We start from the raw sequence: 16,035 nt of genomic DNA, 5'->3' as shown, positions 1-16,035 counted from the left end.
TCCGAATTCTGTGGTCAACGCGATTATAAAAAAGAATGTATCGATAAAAATTGTACCTGAAAAGCTTGCACTTTGAAACGCGATTTTATTATATTTTTTTTCATCAAAGGAGATTGAGTAACGATTGAGGAAGAAATACCCACAAACTTGAAAAATAAATTTGAGGTTCAATACAAACCATGTATACCTTTCATAATCAATATTGATCACTGCGACAGATTCTTCTTCAATGAAACTTGTCATTTTCAACAACGTTGGAGAAAAAAAAAAAACAAGCAATGATGGTTGTCGACACATCGGCATGGAGGCGGTGTCGAGGTGTTTATCAAATCCTTTTATTGTCATACCTGGAAACAGTGAGTCAGGGTCACTTTTCCTTCAACAGTTTCACGGTTATATGATCAAAATAAAAAGTATTAAACTCAAGATCAAAGGCCAAAAATCTATTGCATTTTTAGAAACTTTTTTCATTTGAAATAGCACAATGTGAGTGGTGTCGAACTGAGCTTCCAACCACCTGTAAATGACAACCATGCCCCGATAAAAGAAAATGCTATTCAGAGATAGAAGAATTGGAGGCCAACAAGTGAAGACTTTGGGTTGCATTAGATTTCGTTTCAAAGTATAAAAATAATAAATGTATTTTCTTTCAATTATCTTTAATTTTATAACAATTATTATTGGGTGTTTGCTCGACTGCCCTTCGTCTCAGGTTTTCCGTCTGTCTGGATGTTGGGTGGTCTCGAGAGTACCCTTATTTTCACTTTTCTCCGTCTGTCTGTATGTTTGTATGTAATGGACAGCTCTGCAGGCCAGAGGAGTCAACCGATTTTGATGAAACTTGACAGGTGGGTTCATACCAGGATCTCGTTTTATGTTTTTGAGGACCGTTTCTATGGACACCACCATTGCCGAGCAACGGGACTTTGACATTTTTGAAAAATGCTAAAAAAATAATTTTTTCAAAAATCGCCTTTCAGGCTTTTATGCTCATTATAATCAACCTCTGTCAAAAAATTTCAGCCCGATCCGTCAAAAACGGCATGATTAGTATGCAATTATGTCGCGACCACCCATGTCGCCTACCGGCTTGTCAGTTTGTCTGTATGTAATGGACAGCTCTGGAGGCCAGAGGAGTCAACCGATTTGGATGAAACTTGACAGGTAGGTTGTAACCAGGATCTAGTTCTATACTTTTGAGCACCGTTTCTATGGACACCACCGTTGCCCAGCCACGGGTCTTTGAAATTTTTGAAAAATCCTAAAAAAATTGTTTTTTCGAAATCAAAAATCAGCTTTCAGGCTTTTATGCGCATTGTAATCAACCTCTCAAAAAATTTCAGCCCGATCCGTCAAAAACTGTATGACTCGTATGCAATTATGTCGCGACCACCCATGTCGCCTACCGGCTTGTTATTATTGGTTCACGAAAAAAATATTTTCACGAAAAAAAAATTGGTTCACGAAAAAATATTTTCACTAAAAAAAAATAAGTGACCACTATATTAGTTATTGTTGTGTGTCTGTCTGTCTGTCTGTCTGTCTGTCTGTCTGTCCTAAGCATAGCTCCGTGGGTTTTGATCCAATCCTGATAAAAAATTTTGGTGGGAGGTTTATATCATGATCTAGTTGTGTTTTCCTGAGAATGGGCATGGTGCGCCCATTATGAGCAGAGCCACGCCCAAAAACGTGTTTTTCGGCGGAAGCCGATTTCAATTTGCATTTTCTCCTTGGGGGTTTGTCAAATCTGACAGGGGTTTCAGTATTTGGTTAGCCCAATGGCACCTGCATAGCCCCACTGAGCTCGATTTTTTCATTCTCTTCCCAAGGTCAAAAGGTCACGAACTTAGAAAATTGCGAATTTTGACATAAAAAATTATCTTCTCTGAGGGGTTTGCCGAATCTGGCTGGGGTTTCGGTATTTGGTTAGCCCAATGGCACCTGCATAGCCCCATGGAGCTCGATTTTTCATTTTCGTCCCAAGGTCAAGGTCACAAGGTCACGAACTTAGAAAATTGCGAATTGTGTTTTTAGGGGGTAGCCGATTTCAATTTGCATCTTCTACTAGGGAGTTTGTCGAATCTGGCAGGGGTTTCAGTATTTAGTTAGCCCAATGGCACCTGCATAGCCCCACGGAGCTCGATTTTTCATTTTCCTCCCAAGGTCAAGGTCACAAGGTCACGAACTTAGAAAATTGCGAATTTTGACATAAAAATCCATCTTCTCCGAGGGTTTTGTCGAATCTGGCAGGGTTTCGGTATTTCGTTAGCCCAATGGCACCTGCATAGCCTCACGGAGCTCGATTTTTCATTTTCATCCCAAGCTCAAGGTCACAAGGTCACTAACTTAGAAAATTTCGAATTTTGACATAAAAATCAGACGACGGCCCAAACTTTGAGAGCGAGGATGACAATATTTTTAATTCATAATCTTGAGGTCATTCCCCACTTAAAGTCTTGAAACCATTTTGCTCTATCTCGAACACCTTGCCCGTGGCGCCCCCTTCAAGTTTGTTTTTATGGATAATGGATAATCCGAGGAGTGTGAAATGCCATATAGCCTATATGACGTTATATTGTTCCTGGAATGTTACAGAGGAAGTTTTGCACCAAAGGTCATAATCTTTGACCTTTGACCTTTAAAGTTCACAAAGGTCTAATTTTCAAAGTTGTGGGAATCTAACCGGGTTTTCGACCTTCTTCGATGAACTAACTCCAATAAGCTATAGCACGTATCCTGTTTCCTTATTTTAATGTCCACAACATTGTTTTGTGACCTTTAAAGGTTGCGCAAAGGTCAAATTTTTAAAGTTGTTGAACGAAACCAGGTTTTCAACATTTTGCAGCGAATAACCTGTCACTCGTACCACATCATGTTGATCATTTTTATAACTTGGTCACAAATTATCACATCGTCTCATCCTTGACTTCTGAAACAATCTACATCGTCAAATACCGCTCGTGAACCATCGTCGTCTTCAGACTTGTTATTTTAATGATTATAACAAATCAATAATTAGATCATAAATACTCTCACATATTCAGGTAATTGATTTTATTGAATCTAACATAAAATAATGTTGGTTTTGTGGGCCTCATGAAAAAAAAAAAAAAACATTCATGATGAACAGAACTGAATGAACAAAATCGTCACAATGAACAGAACATCACAGAATCATCATCATATTGATAAACCCCAATAGCGGGTTTCACAGGGTCCAAGAAGTTACCCCTGAAAACATGCAGGACCTGCGAGTCCACGAAACACCTCAGTTCTCCCGCCTCACAATCCAAGCAGAACCCCAACCGTTCAGCATCCCCAGGCAAGGACAGGCAGGTCCATTGATCATTGTGCAATGCTGTGTATTCCTTTTTATACTTCTGTAAACACCATGACTCGGGATTCCTTCCCAACAAGCGATTTCTCCCTGCCCCTTTTCGGCCCATCGAGTTTAAAGCGACTCCGATTCTCCACGAACGGCTCAAACTCACATCAACCTCCCAGTAATGGCGGCCTGAGAAGAAGCTGTCAGCAGAAAGAACTTGTTCCCAAACATCAAACCTATCGGGGTGATTCGGTTCAGGATGGTCGGTCGCAGTTCGAGTCGCCATTTTCAGGTCATGGGAGACCAGGATCCAAGGACTTGCAGAGTTTGGATCTAAATTTGGAGTCCTTCCATCTGCAGAAAGAACACATTTAATTTCCATAGGGACGAAGGCTCATGGAAGATCGATAACACAAACTTTTTAGGAAGGGCTTTTCCAGAAGAGCCTGGTTGGAGTGGAGGAAGTAAAGGAACAGCGAGGTAATCTAAGAGTAGATGAGGCTCCAGGTCCAGATATTATGCAACCGTGAGTATTGATGGAGGTGGTTGAGCAGGTAAGCGAGATGTTAACAGATATTTTCAATAGATCCCTGGAGTCAGGACAGGTACCGAGGATTGGAGAGAAGCAAATGTAACACCATTATTTAAGAAAGGATCCAGAGAGGAATTGGGAAACTATAGACCTGTTAGTTTGACTTCAGTTGTTGGGAAGGTGTTGGAGACATTAATTAAGGACCGGATGAGGAACCATTTAAATAAATACAAACTAATTAAAGGTAGTCAGCATGGGATTACCAAAGGTAGTTCCTGTTTCACAAATCTTTAAGAGTTCTATGAGGCAGTGTCTGATTGGGTGGATGATGTAAAAGCAGTGGACATGGTATATCTAGCCTTTAAGAAGGCATTTGATAAGGCATCACATTGGAGGTTGTTAGCCAAAATGAAGGCTTGTGGAGTGGCTGCTCAGGTAGCTAATTGGATTGCAAACTGGCTTAGTGATAGGAAGCAGAGAGTGGCTGTGAGTGGGAGGATGTCTTGCTGGGAGGATGTAAGTAGCAGGGTGCCTCAGGGATCAGTACTCGGACCATTACTATTGAATATTTACATCAACTATTTGGATAATGGGGTAAAGAGTAAGCTTTCCAAATTTGCAGATGACACATTGCTTGGACGTGAGGTGGACAGCAGAGGGAGTGGTGAACAGATACAGGAAAGTTTTGATACTTGCATCGATTGGGCAAAAGATTGGCAGATGGAATTTAACCTGAGCAAGTGTAGGGTGTTGGAGATGGGAAAGAACAATGAAAATAGAGATTACAGGATGCAAGGGGTAATTTTGGAGCGTGTCACACAGGAGAAGGATCTGGGGGTGGTAATTGATATGGGAGGTAAGCAGACAGCACAATGTCAGGCAGCGAAAGGAAGAGCAAATGGGGTTTTAGGTTGTATTAGGAGGGGGATCATTTATAAATCAAAAGAGGTGGTGTTAACATTGTACAGGGATTTAGTGAGGGAGGACCACATCTAGAATATTGTGTGCAGTTTTGGTCACCACAGTTCCGGAAGGACAGAGATGCCATCGAGAGGGTTCAGCGCAAAGATACTAGATTGATTCCGGGCCTAGCTAGACTCAGCTACGAGGAGCGGTTGAAGGAGACACGGCTTTATACACGAGAAAGAAGGTGGTTACGAGGAGATATGATAGAGATGTTTTAGATAATGAAAGGTAGAGATAAAATAAGTGCACATTCATTATTCAACATAGTAGACAGTGATATGACCAGGGGCCATAGCCTGAAAGTAAAGGAGAGGAGAGTTAAGACGGTAGCAAGGCAGAGGACTTTCACTCAGAGAGTCGTTAATGCATGGAATGGTCTCCCTGGAAAGGTAGTGGCAGCAGAAAAAGTAGACAAGTTTAAATTAGAATTAGATAAGTACTTGGAAGGTATGGAGATAGAGGGGTATGAGGATGTTGACAGCACTTTTAGGTAGTTTGAGCATTGATTGGTGATTGTGTGCGTGTGTACGGCGGTTGTTTTGTTGGTGGGGGTATTGTCAAGGGGGGTTGTGTGGTTGATGTGTGTTTTTAACCAAGCTCATTCCCCCTCCCCTGAGGGGAAGAAAAAAGAAATACAAAAAAACAAACGAACAAACAAAAAAAATATTTCATTAATTAAAAACATCTTTTTGCATTTTCTTCCTTGGATTTTGTGTAGATAAATTCGTTTGGTGTTCGCACAGGCATGACGGGCTGAATGGCCTCCACCTGTGTTGGATTTCCTTGTAAAACCACACACACATACGAGACAAAGCCTGACTTGATTTCAGACAAACATGGTCACCGATCTTGGGAGAAGTGATGTCACTTTCTCCAGCAATGAGCACCACAGACTATCTGCAATGAGTATGTCAATTGAGGAATTTCCTTCTCCCCAGAGATGACAACCCTTAGGGTTTGTCCATGCTCTGTCCTTTAAATCCTGAGCATAATGCAAGGAAGAAGTACGTCCCATTGTCTTTGATATAACTCGGTCAGGGTTGGAATTGAACTGCAGACCTCCAAGACTCGGGGCAAATGCTCCAACCATTATGTGACCGAGTCTGATTAATTTGAAATACAACTGCTGTGGGTCCCCTGCCACATCTTTACTCCAGGTCCACTCACCCCGTGCCCGCTCCGGGTTCCCCTGCCCCTTTCCCCTGCTCTGGGTCACCCACCCTGTCCCTCTTACCCCGCAACCCCATAACAACTCCTCCCTCATCGTCACAATGCTCTGTCCTCTGCAACCTCCCGCTCCCCCATCTATCACCTCTCCTACCATGTACTGCTAACCTCCCTCATCTCTACTCATCTGTCCAGCTCCACTTCAATGCCTACCCCCCCTTTCCCTTTCTGCATCCACTCACCCTGCCAACTCTGCCTCCACCCCTTTCCCAAGCTTTATGGACTCCAATCTGACTGATCTGTCAATCAAGGCAGCTGCTTATCAACCTGACATTATCTTCTTAGCAGTCATTCCTCCCATAGGATGTCCCCAATTCTTGTCGCTCTCCCCAAATATTGTCTCCACTGTAATGACAAGCCTGAACAACATCTCAAAGGGGGAGTTTACACCAATACTCCATTTTTCATTCTCCGTGGACTACTCTCACCCATCCAAAAATCTCCAGAGTGCCTTTGGCTGTGCTTTCCGTTCTGTAAGCACCTCTTGCCATATCATCCTCCTAACAGTAATGAGTAAACTCAGATTGCTCTTTCTGTCATCTTGACCAAACTTACTACCACCCTTCCTAACTCTCTCTTAATCATATTTAACAATTCCAGCTATCACCAAACCAATTCTCTCAGAGTTGGTACCTGTTCACCCAGCCATGGCACTGTAGCAAATGACTTCTGTGATTCCTTGTGTCTGACCAAATCTGTGAACTATCTGATGCAGATTTCTGCCAATCGGAAGTCATCCCTTCCAGATCTAGTAATGAGGGGCGACCGTATATGGGTAGGGTCTGGATGGTATGATACGTCTTCCACTTCTTTATGATGTATTTCACCGTGACTCAAAAGGATAATGAGTGACTTTGAAATCTACTTATAACCCTCTCCTGAACGGTGCTTCTCCACCACTTTATGTCTGACTTCTTTGGAAAGCTCCTTGGTCTTCATGTTTGCCGTGTTGGTTGACCAAATGAGTTGCACCTAAAAACTCCTTAGATAAGTGGCGGAGCTTAATTTTTTTAGTTAAACCACTGATTACACAAGGTGAAACCTATTACACTTATTTTGTAACCTTTCAAACAAATAATTTGCTCCTGAAGTGACTTATGATTCATTTGGCAAAGGGTTTGAATACTTTTGGAACTTAGAATCATCTGATTTTTCTCCGTCAATCGAACTTATTCACATTTTATAGCTTCATCACTCTGGAGTAGTTTGCGAAGACTCTACTGTATATGTTATGTTTGATTTGAAAGCATTATGACATAAGCTAAGGTGGCATCAAAACGTGAAAACTTTAGAGGGGGTGAATATTTTTGCAGGCCTCTGTAGATAATCTAATAATTATATAACATAATTATACCAGGCAGCAGTCAGAATCCCTGTAATGACGTCATCGGACTAATCGCTCAGAGTGATGCAATTGCTTCTAAATATGCTCAATTATTCTCATTTGGAAATGAGATCAAGTATCTTCAGGTTGGAATCGCAATGACAGAATTTAAATGAAACCATTTGCTTTTATCATGAATGTAATGAATACTTGTAATTCTTCACCATTGAGAGATGGGGCCAAAAAGACGCGTGGCATGACATTTCAATAAGTTGTGGATGGATTATGACAAAACTTGCTGGATGAGTTGCTAGGTTACAAGAACAAGCCGATTAGATTTTGGTGAAGGTCCGGATCCAGATCCTGCCTATCAGTGGGATACAAAACGTAAACTGTTCTGTCTGGTGGAGGTATGCGACTATGCGCTCTACCGAGTGCTGTTCTCGTTACTGCAAGAATTACAGAGAAGTGTTCCATCAAAATTCCACGAAACTCCGCATTTACCACATTCTCTCGATGATATACCACGAACCAATTGTTATTGCCGAGTGTTTCTTCGATGTCTTCCCGATTATCGTGAACGCCAGGTATTTCATGACCCGGTGTTCATACATGTACCGTCTGCCAGCAGCTTCTACATCACGATTTTTGGCTCGCGTCGTAATCCGAGGATTCTTGATCAAAAAATTATTCGTCAAATTCACTTTCTGTTGAGTCTGAAGAGAGTTGTGCGGCCATTATTATTTGCGTGCTGAGACAATTGTTCTGGTGATGACGTCACACAGATGATGCAATGACCATGGAGGTTTTGTAGAATTTTTGGGGCGGTACCAAACAGGTTGGGTTTTTTTAATTTAACTGTAACACCTCAAAAAATTATTAAAATTAAAAACCACATTTAGTTCTGTGTTTATTACTTACAAATCAATATTATTACATCATTTTTTTTTTTTTTTACATTTCTGATTCTGTGGATCTTTAAAGATTAGTTTTCTATCTTCACCACCCCAGATATTGATGCTGCCTGAGAGTTATTCCACAAACCCGTGCTGTCTCTCATGCGCAGGATTATTCAATCTCATTTACAGCTATAATACTGAATCGTATGGTGAGGCAGTTGCCTTCAAACAAACAAGTTAGAAGGAAATCACATCATTCAACAAATACTTCAACTGTATGGAAAGCTAGAAAATAACATCGGGCCAACCTTAACACTGAACTGTCGAACCTGTCTCCTTCCTCAAAGACCTGGTGCACCTTGACAAGTCCGTCTCGTGTTTTCTTTCCTTTCATCCCCAGTCTCATGTGAAATGGCACCATACCAGACTCTAATCGTAAGAAGGTCGAAAGTCTCAATTTTGTATTTGCTTCTGTCTGTGCTCATGAGAAGGATAAATGTCTCAAATGCAACCGATCTTATCCCTCGCTTTATTTACCTCGCTCTACCCACTCACACCCAACTGCTCATTGACACTGTCTTTCTAACTGAAGAAGGTGGAGAAGTTTATAGCAAACCTTCGACTCCAATTCCACGAAAGGCAGAGATGACAACATTGACCGTGTCCTACAAACATGCTCAGCTGCTCTCGCATATCCTCTAACTGCTCTGTTCAACTTAGAATTTGCGTGAGGTCACCTTCCATTTACTTTGAAGTTTTGAAGTCGGACAAAGTTACTGCTTTACAAAAAAAGGGATACAAAAATATATAATCTTAACTGCAGGCTGATTGTCTTTCAATTATATGCAAAGTCTGCCATAAATAGGCAGAGCAATTAGATTGATTCTAGTCCAAGCTAGATTGAACTATGAGGAGCGGCTGAAGAAGACAGGACATTTTATATTAGAAAGGAGATGATTAAGATAATAAAATGTTTTTTGGTATAGAGTCAAAGTTCTTGGAGGAGTGAGAACACAGAACAGACCAGAATAAAAAAGAACAGTGGCAAGAGGAGGGTGGGGTGAATGGGGAGGTAGGAAACACACCAACAGCAGGGTAGAGGGTAAAAGTAGAGGGAAACTTTGAGGAATAATGAGAGCTAGGGGAGGACACAGCCGGTATCTTACATATAAATATTTACAAGTGTGTGTTTGTGTGTTTGTTTGTATGTTTGTGGATTTGTACATTATTCTTTCATGGCCAAACCGTAGCACCGAGAGGCCCCGAATTCTGAGTGTATACGTCAGAATCTGGCAAGGTTTTAAGCTACCATATGTTGGCCTTCATGACTGTTTTGAGGCTACCTGAGGCTGCTATAAAGGTATATGTTGGGATGTGGGGTCAGGCAGTGCTACCGCCGGCCTGCAGGCAAAAGGTAACCACCATAAGGCCAATAATTCCATAGCTTTTCCATGTCTAACATGTCCCAAAACCACTGCCTTGAAAAGCTCACCCAGCCAGGCGGCACTGGGAATCCCCACCACCCTCCACCCACCCCTCCAGGTGGCCCTTGCTCGTTAAAAAATTTTTTTTTAAGAGGGATAAGATGGTGAGGGAGTGGGGAGAAACACAATAACCTAAAACCTAGAAAGAGGTTAGCTTGAGGAGGGTAGAAAAGATCATGGTTGTGGATGGGGGATGACCTGCAATGTTGGTGAACACCTGTTCCCTGGAGGGAAGATTTAGATTGAACAGACTGAAGAAGTTGGTTCCACGTGTTGGGAGGGGGGGGGGGATAGGAACAAATGAGAGCAGTGAGTCTGGAATTTGGGAGTTTCACCAGAAGGGATTTACTGACATACCAAGTGCACCCCTGAAGAAACCTGGAAGGGGAGAGGGGGAGGGGTGATGACAGAGCATAGAGAGGGCAGAAGGTGGAAGACTTAAAGGGATTCAGTGGAATACAGAAACCATGGACCTCTCTGTCATGTGAAAGTAATAGACCCAGAGACTCAGCTTCATTGTGGGGGATATCAGTGATTTTTTACAGGCCTTATTTTCCATGGCATCAAGCTGAGCAAGGTGTAAGGCAGGGACACCAGCACAAAGGTGAGAAGAATTCTCTATAAAGCTGGAGGTAAAGGGCTTGTACGTAGATAGAAGTTCTGATGTGCCAAGGAAAGATTTTTCAAAATCGAGGATGCCCAGTCGCTGGTTGGCTTTGGAGGCCAACTTGAAAATATGGTTTGCCCAAGAATAATCATAGCTGATGGTGAGGCCCAAAGGTTTGAGTGACTGAACTTCCTCAAGAGGATTGTTAAGGAAGTACAAAGAAAGGTTCTCCAGATGGTCTTTTCAAAGAGAGAGAATAAGATATGTCGATATTGAAAGTTATATTCCAAATGTTGGTCCAGCTTGCAATTCTATCAAGTTCTACAGAGAAGGAAGAAGCTGCTCCATGCCTATCTGAGTGATGAGGGATGCCACAGCAGAAGCTGGAGACAACAGCAAGGAAATAAAGAAAATTTTCAAGAGTTGGAAAGCTTGTTATTGAAGATTAGGAGCAGGACTGGGCCAAAGACACTGCTTTGGGGCACTCCAGCCTTGGCAGGGAGAAGAGATGAGAGGATCATGTTGAGACTCACGTATTGGCTACGAGAGCGGAAGAAGTTGGTAAACCATGTGAGGATATGGTCTTGCATGCCATAGGCATGGTTTGGTTTGTAGGTTTGGAGAGTTTGGAGAACATGGTGAGATGCCAGACTGCATCAAATGCTCAAAATCTGTCCCAAAAGAAAGCCCTGATCTCATGTCTGACATTGAGGACCTCCATACATTGTTGGGAGAGCAGATGCAGCAGGTGGAGAGTAGTGACCCGTTCTGAATCCAAACTGATGGCCCGAGATGAGGTCGTTGTAGAAAAGGAAGGATTTTATATCAACTGCGATGATGGATTCCATGATCTTGCGGATTATTAGAAGTAAGCGAATTGGTCTGTCGTTAACAGTATTTGTTTTTGCACCATGTTTGTGTAATGCTGTGTTGGTGGCTCACTTCCAAGCAGATGAAAGGTGAATGGAATAGAAAAAAGGATGTGCAAGATCAGCAGATGATGAGGATTTCTTAGGGTGGTGGTAAAGCAGGTGTTTTTCATTCCTAGAGAGTAGTTTATGCATGAAATAATCTTCCTGAAAATGTAGTGGCAATGGAAACAGTATATTATGTTTAAGTTTGAAGTATATCAGCACCGAAAATCATCGATGACAAATGGATACATGGATATCGGTAGGAATGGTAAGTGCCTGAGGTATGGAAGGTGGTTGTATACATGTCGGGATTGTGATTTCTACGAGAAGGTTTCATCAAAAGGTGAATGTGCTGTCTGTGTTTGCCATTCCTCACCTAACAACATTGTTCACAACCACCAACCTCCAACCCCAACCCAAAATATTTACATGCTTCAGTGTTCCCATCAGCACTCCAACTTCCACCACCACTCTAGTGAATTTAAGTTGATAAACTGTTAGATTGAATTAATGTGATGTTGATGTAGCACACCTCGATGGGCCAAATGGCCTTCTCCTGCTTCAAAGTTGCTTGTGTATCCTTGTGAAAGTCAGCAAGTGGAACAGAGTGAAGAAAAAGGAAAATAGAAGCAAGTAATTCAAGCGAAGAGAGAGGAATTTGTTTCAGACCAGAAAATGGAAAGAAGAACCATGTAAGGACACCGAGTGAATTTCATTCCCTTCCAATTCCTTCACCCGCCCTCTCCTATTTCCCTTTACTCACAAAGACTTCTCAAGCTGCTCTGCTCCAGCTCACACAATTCTGGCTCCACTGGCTCTGTTGAAAGCAAGAATCATACTAAAATTCAGCAATTCTTCTTGGTATACAGTGTGTGTGTGTGTGTGTGTGTGTGTGTGTGTGTGTGTGTGTGTGTGTGTGTGTGTGTGTGTGTGTGTGTGTGTGTGTGTGTGTGTGTGTGTGTGTGTGTGTGTGTGTGTGTGTGTGTGTGTGTGTGTGTGTGTGTGTGTGTGTGTGTGTGTGTGTGTGTGTGTGTGTGTGTGTGTGTGTGTGTGTATATACATACACTAGCAAATATCACCCATAGCTTGGTTGGGAGGGGGGAGAGAGAGAGGGGTGGAGGTGCGAAGAGGTAAGGAGACCGAGGAGGGTGGGTGAGTGAGAAGGGGTGGGGCAAGGGAAGGCAGCATGGGGGGAAGCCAAGGTAAGGCAGTGTGAGGGGAGGGTCTGGCCAGACATAACCATCGTCCAGATACGTATGAGGTAACCACCATCCGGACATAACCACCAATCGGATACGCCCAGAGATAACCACCATCAGATACGTCTGGAGATAACCACCGTTCGGGTACTTTGGAGATAACCACCATTCAAATACATCTGGAGATGACCATCATTTGGATAAGTCTGGAGATAACCACCATTTGGATACATGTGGAGATATCCACTGTCTGGATCCCGAATGAAGCCTTCGGGACCCCCAATCTTTGATAGGAGGGAAACCACGGGGTAACATCCCTGGGTCAGATTGCGGGAGAGTGTGTCGGAGTGGTGCTGAGGTGTCGTCCACCAGACGGCGGTCTCCTTGGGTTAACCTGAGGCGGTCCCTTCGGGTGGGTGCCTGGAATGTCCTATCCCTAAGAGAGGATGATCACCTGTCTCTGTTATCATCTGAGCTCAAGCGTTTGGACATCGGGATTGCAGCTCTCTCTGAGGTTCGGAGACCGGATTGCGGCGAGATAATGGTGGGTGGTTACACCTACTATTGGTCTGGTCGCTCTGATGGTTACCATACCCAAGGAGTTGCTGTAGCTGTGTCCAATAAGCTGACCCCAATGATAATTGAGGTAACACCGGTCAACGAGCGTATTATGAGATTAAGGATTCGTCACTCCTTAGGTGTCATTTCCCTGGTCTCTATTTATGCTCCGACTGAGGCGAGTGATCTTACCGTGAAGGACACATTCTACGCCACACTCGAGTCTGTGGTTGATCAGTGCCCCAGACGAGATACACTTCTAGTCTTGGGGATTTCAATGCATCGACTGGAACTGATAGGGATGGTTATGAGGTGTGTGTTGGTCCCCATGGGTCAGGAACTATGAACCAGAATAGCACTAAGTTCCTTGACTTTGCAAGAAGTCATGGACTTAGGGTGGCTGGTTCATGGTTTCAGCGCCCGCAAGCTCATCGCTGGACTTGGTATTCCAACGCTGGCGGTGTGGCAAAGGAGATTGACCATGTCCTCATTGACGGTCGTTGGAGGATGATCCAGAACTGCAGGGTCGACCGGAGTGCTCAGTTCCTCAATAATGACCACAGGCTTGTTGTAGCAACTCTAAAGCTGCACCTTAAATCCTGGAGAATGGTACCATCCCAGCCTAGGCTGGATGTTGCCAAGCTCAGGGATGAGAGAGTAGCTGAGGAGTTTGCGAACAGGCTGAGTGGACACTTGGGGGGTCTGGGTGCTTTGGGGGGTCCTGAAGAGTTGTGGAGCACCTTCAAGACCACCGTCCTTGATGTTGCCGGTGGATGCCTTGGAGTTCAGCGCAGGGCAAAGAAGAATTTTGTCTCTCAAGGGACACTGGATACCATTGACCAGAGTCGCAGGGCCAGGCTGAATGGCAGAGCTGAGCTGTTCAGGGAGCTGAGGCGTAAAACTGTACGTGCACTGAGGGTGGACAAGGAGGCCTATGTGCGAGGAATCTGTGAGGGGTAGAGCATCACCTGTGGACAGGTGATTCTCGTCCCGCTTACAGGGAATTCGCGCATTACGTTCATCCAAGCCCATCCCTCGGAGCACTGCAGTTCGAGCAGAGAGTGGTAGGCTCTTGACAGAGGAGTCTGAAGTGAAGGCCCGCTGGGCCGGTTACTTTGAGCGGTTGTACCAGGCTGATCCCCCAGCTGTCGAGTTGGACGTCAAGGGTGTTACAATCCCTGTTGCTGACCCTCGAATCAACTGTGGTCCACCATCGCTTGTGGAAACACGGGCTGCGGTGAACCAGTTGAAGCGGGGCAAAGCTCCAGGGATCTGTGGCATCCATGCCGAACTTCTCAAGGCTGGTGGAAATGCTGCACTCGCGTCGTTGCATGCAGTTTTGTGCTCTGCCTGGAACACAGGCATCATCCCAACTGACTGGAAGAGGGGCCTTGTTGTCCCTCTCTGGAAAGGGAAGGGTGATCGCCAAGACTGCAACAACTACCGAGGGGTGACGCTGCTCTCAGTGCCGGGCAAGGTCTTTGCTCGGATAATTCTTGATAGGGTTCGCCACCATCTGCTTGAGCACCAGCGTCCAGAGCAGTCAGGCTTTACACCAAAGAGGTCAACGATTGACCGTATCCTTGCACTTCGTGTCCTCACCGAACGCAGACGAGAGTTTCGGCAGGGGCTGCTTGCAGCCTATGTTGATCTCTGTAAAGCGTTCGATTCAGTGAATCGGGATGTCCTCTGGAGGATTCTTGGTCTTCGTGGGGTGCCACCAAAACTGATCGATCTGATGTCTGAACTCCACTCTGGTACTGAGAGTGCTGTGAAGTGTGGTGGTACCATCTCTGACTTATTTCCAGTTGTTACTGGAGTTCGTCAGGGGTGTGTACTTGCCCCCACACTTTTCAGCACTTGTATGGACTGGATTTTTGGGAGGATGTCGGAGAGATCAAGTTGCGGTGCATCGTTTGGCAATGTCAAGATCTCGGACCTTGATTTTGCAGATGATGCAGTCATCTTTGCGGAGACTTTAGACATCCTCTTGGGGCCCTCGAGGTGCTGAATGAGGAGTCGGAGCCGTTGGGATTACGGATTTCTTGGGTCAAAACAAAGATCCAGGCTTTCGGTGACATCTTGGATGCTGCTGTCCTGTCTGTGTCTGTTTGTGGTGAGGATGTTGAGGTCGTGGATAGATTCACTTACCTTGGCAGTGATATTCATGTCTCCGCAGGTTGTGAGCCGGAGGTCAATAGACGTCTGGGTCGGGCCTGGGGAGTCATGGATTCACTGGATCATGGGGTGTGGCGCTGCCGGTACCTGTGCGGGAGGACGAAAGTCCGAGTCTTCAGGTCCTTGGTACTTCCAGTCTTGCTCTATGGGTGCGAGACTTGGACTTTGACCAAGGATCTGGAGACGGGAGACAATTCCTTTGGTACCAGGTCTCTTCGGAGAATCCTTGGCTATCGCTGGTCGGATTTTGTGTCCAACGGCCGGTTGCTGAGAGAGACTCGGATGAGATTTGTTACCTGCATAGTCCGTGAGCGTCAGCTGCGGCTGTATGGACATGTGGCTCGTTTTCCTGACGCTGATCCTGCTCACCAGATTCTCTCAGCGAGGGAGTCTCATGAGTGGAGGAGGCCAGTGGGCCGACCACGTGCCTCATGGTTGCAGCAGGTTGACCATCATCTCAAGGAGATGGGGATGGGCCTGACATCTGCCTGGGGGATGGCCAGACGGAGGCCCCTGGAGTACCGGCGGAAAGTGGACGCAGCGACGCGCTGTTCTGGCACATGCTCCCATACCTGACCTGACCTGATACGTGCAAAGATATCCACCGTCCAGACATAACCTCTGTCCAGATACTTCCGGAGACAGAGACAGAGAGAGGGGTGCGGTGGGGATGGGGGAGGGGCGGAGTTAGCAGAGAGAATATGTTATGCTTTCTGAACAACACGCACACCGCATGTGCACGCGCACACAAGGCCGATATCGGCAATTTTTTGGTAATCGGCAGATTGGGGTCAGTCTGTTCACCGACTGCAGTGCATGCTT

The 16,035-nt window shown here is 44.8% G+C and overlaps 1 protein-coding gene across 1 annotated transcript in view; it reads right to left on the bottom strand.

Annotated features, from left to right (window-relative positions):
- Window positions 1–313: 313 nt before the first annotated feature.
- The window catches only part of LOC147033399 (E3 ubiquitin-protein ligase TRIM7-like), a 67,044-nt gene continuing 51,322 nt past the window's right edge, over window positions 314–16,035 (bottom strand). The window contains exons 7-8 of the mRNA XM_085854214.1: window positions 12,042–12,095; window positions 314–3,679 (exon numbers count right to left, since the gene is read on the bottom strand). Of these exons, the coding sequence (XP_085710340.1) occupies window positions 3,150–3,679; window positions 12,042–12,095 (584 nt within the window). The 3' untranslated portion in view covers window positions 314–3,149. The remainder of the gene's footprint in view (window positions 3,680–12,041; window positions 12,096–16,035) is intronic.

The sequence above is a fragment of the Eptatretus burgeri genome, chromosome 2, assembly GCF_056783735.1.
Source record: "Eptatretus burgeri isolate ZD-2024b chromosome 2, Ebu_testis_v1, whole genome shotgun sequence".
Taxonomy (NCBI): domain Eukaryota; kingdom Metazoa; phylum Chordata; class Myxini; order Myxiniformes; family Myxinidae; genus Eptatretus; species Eptatretus burgeri.
This window is presented reverse-complemented; position numbering and strand designations above follow the sequence as displayed.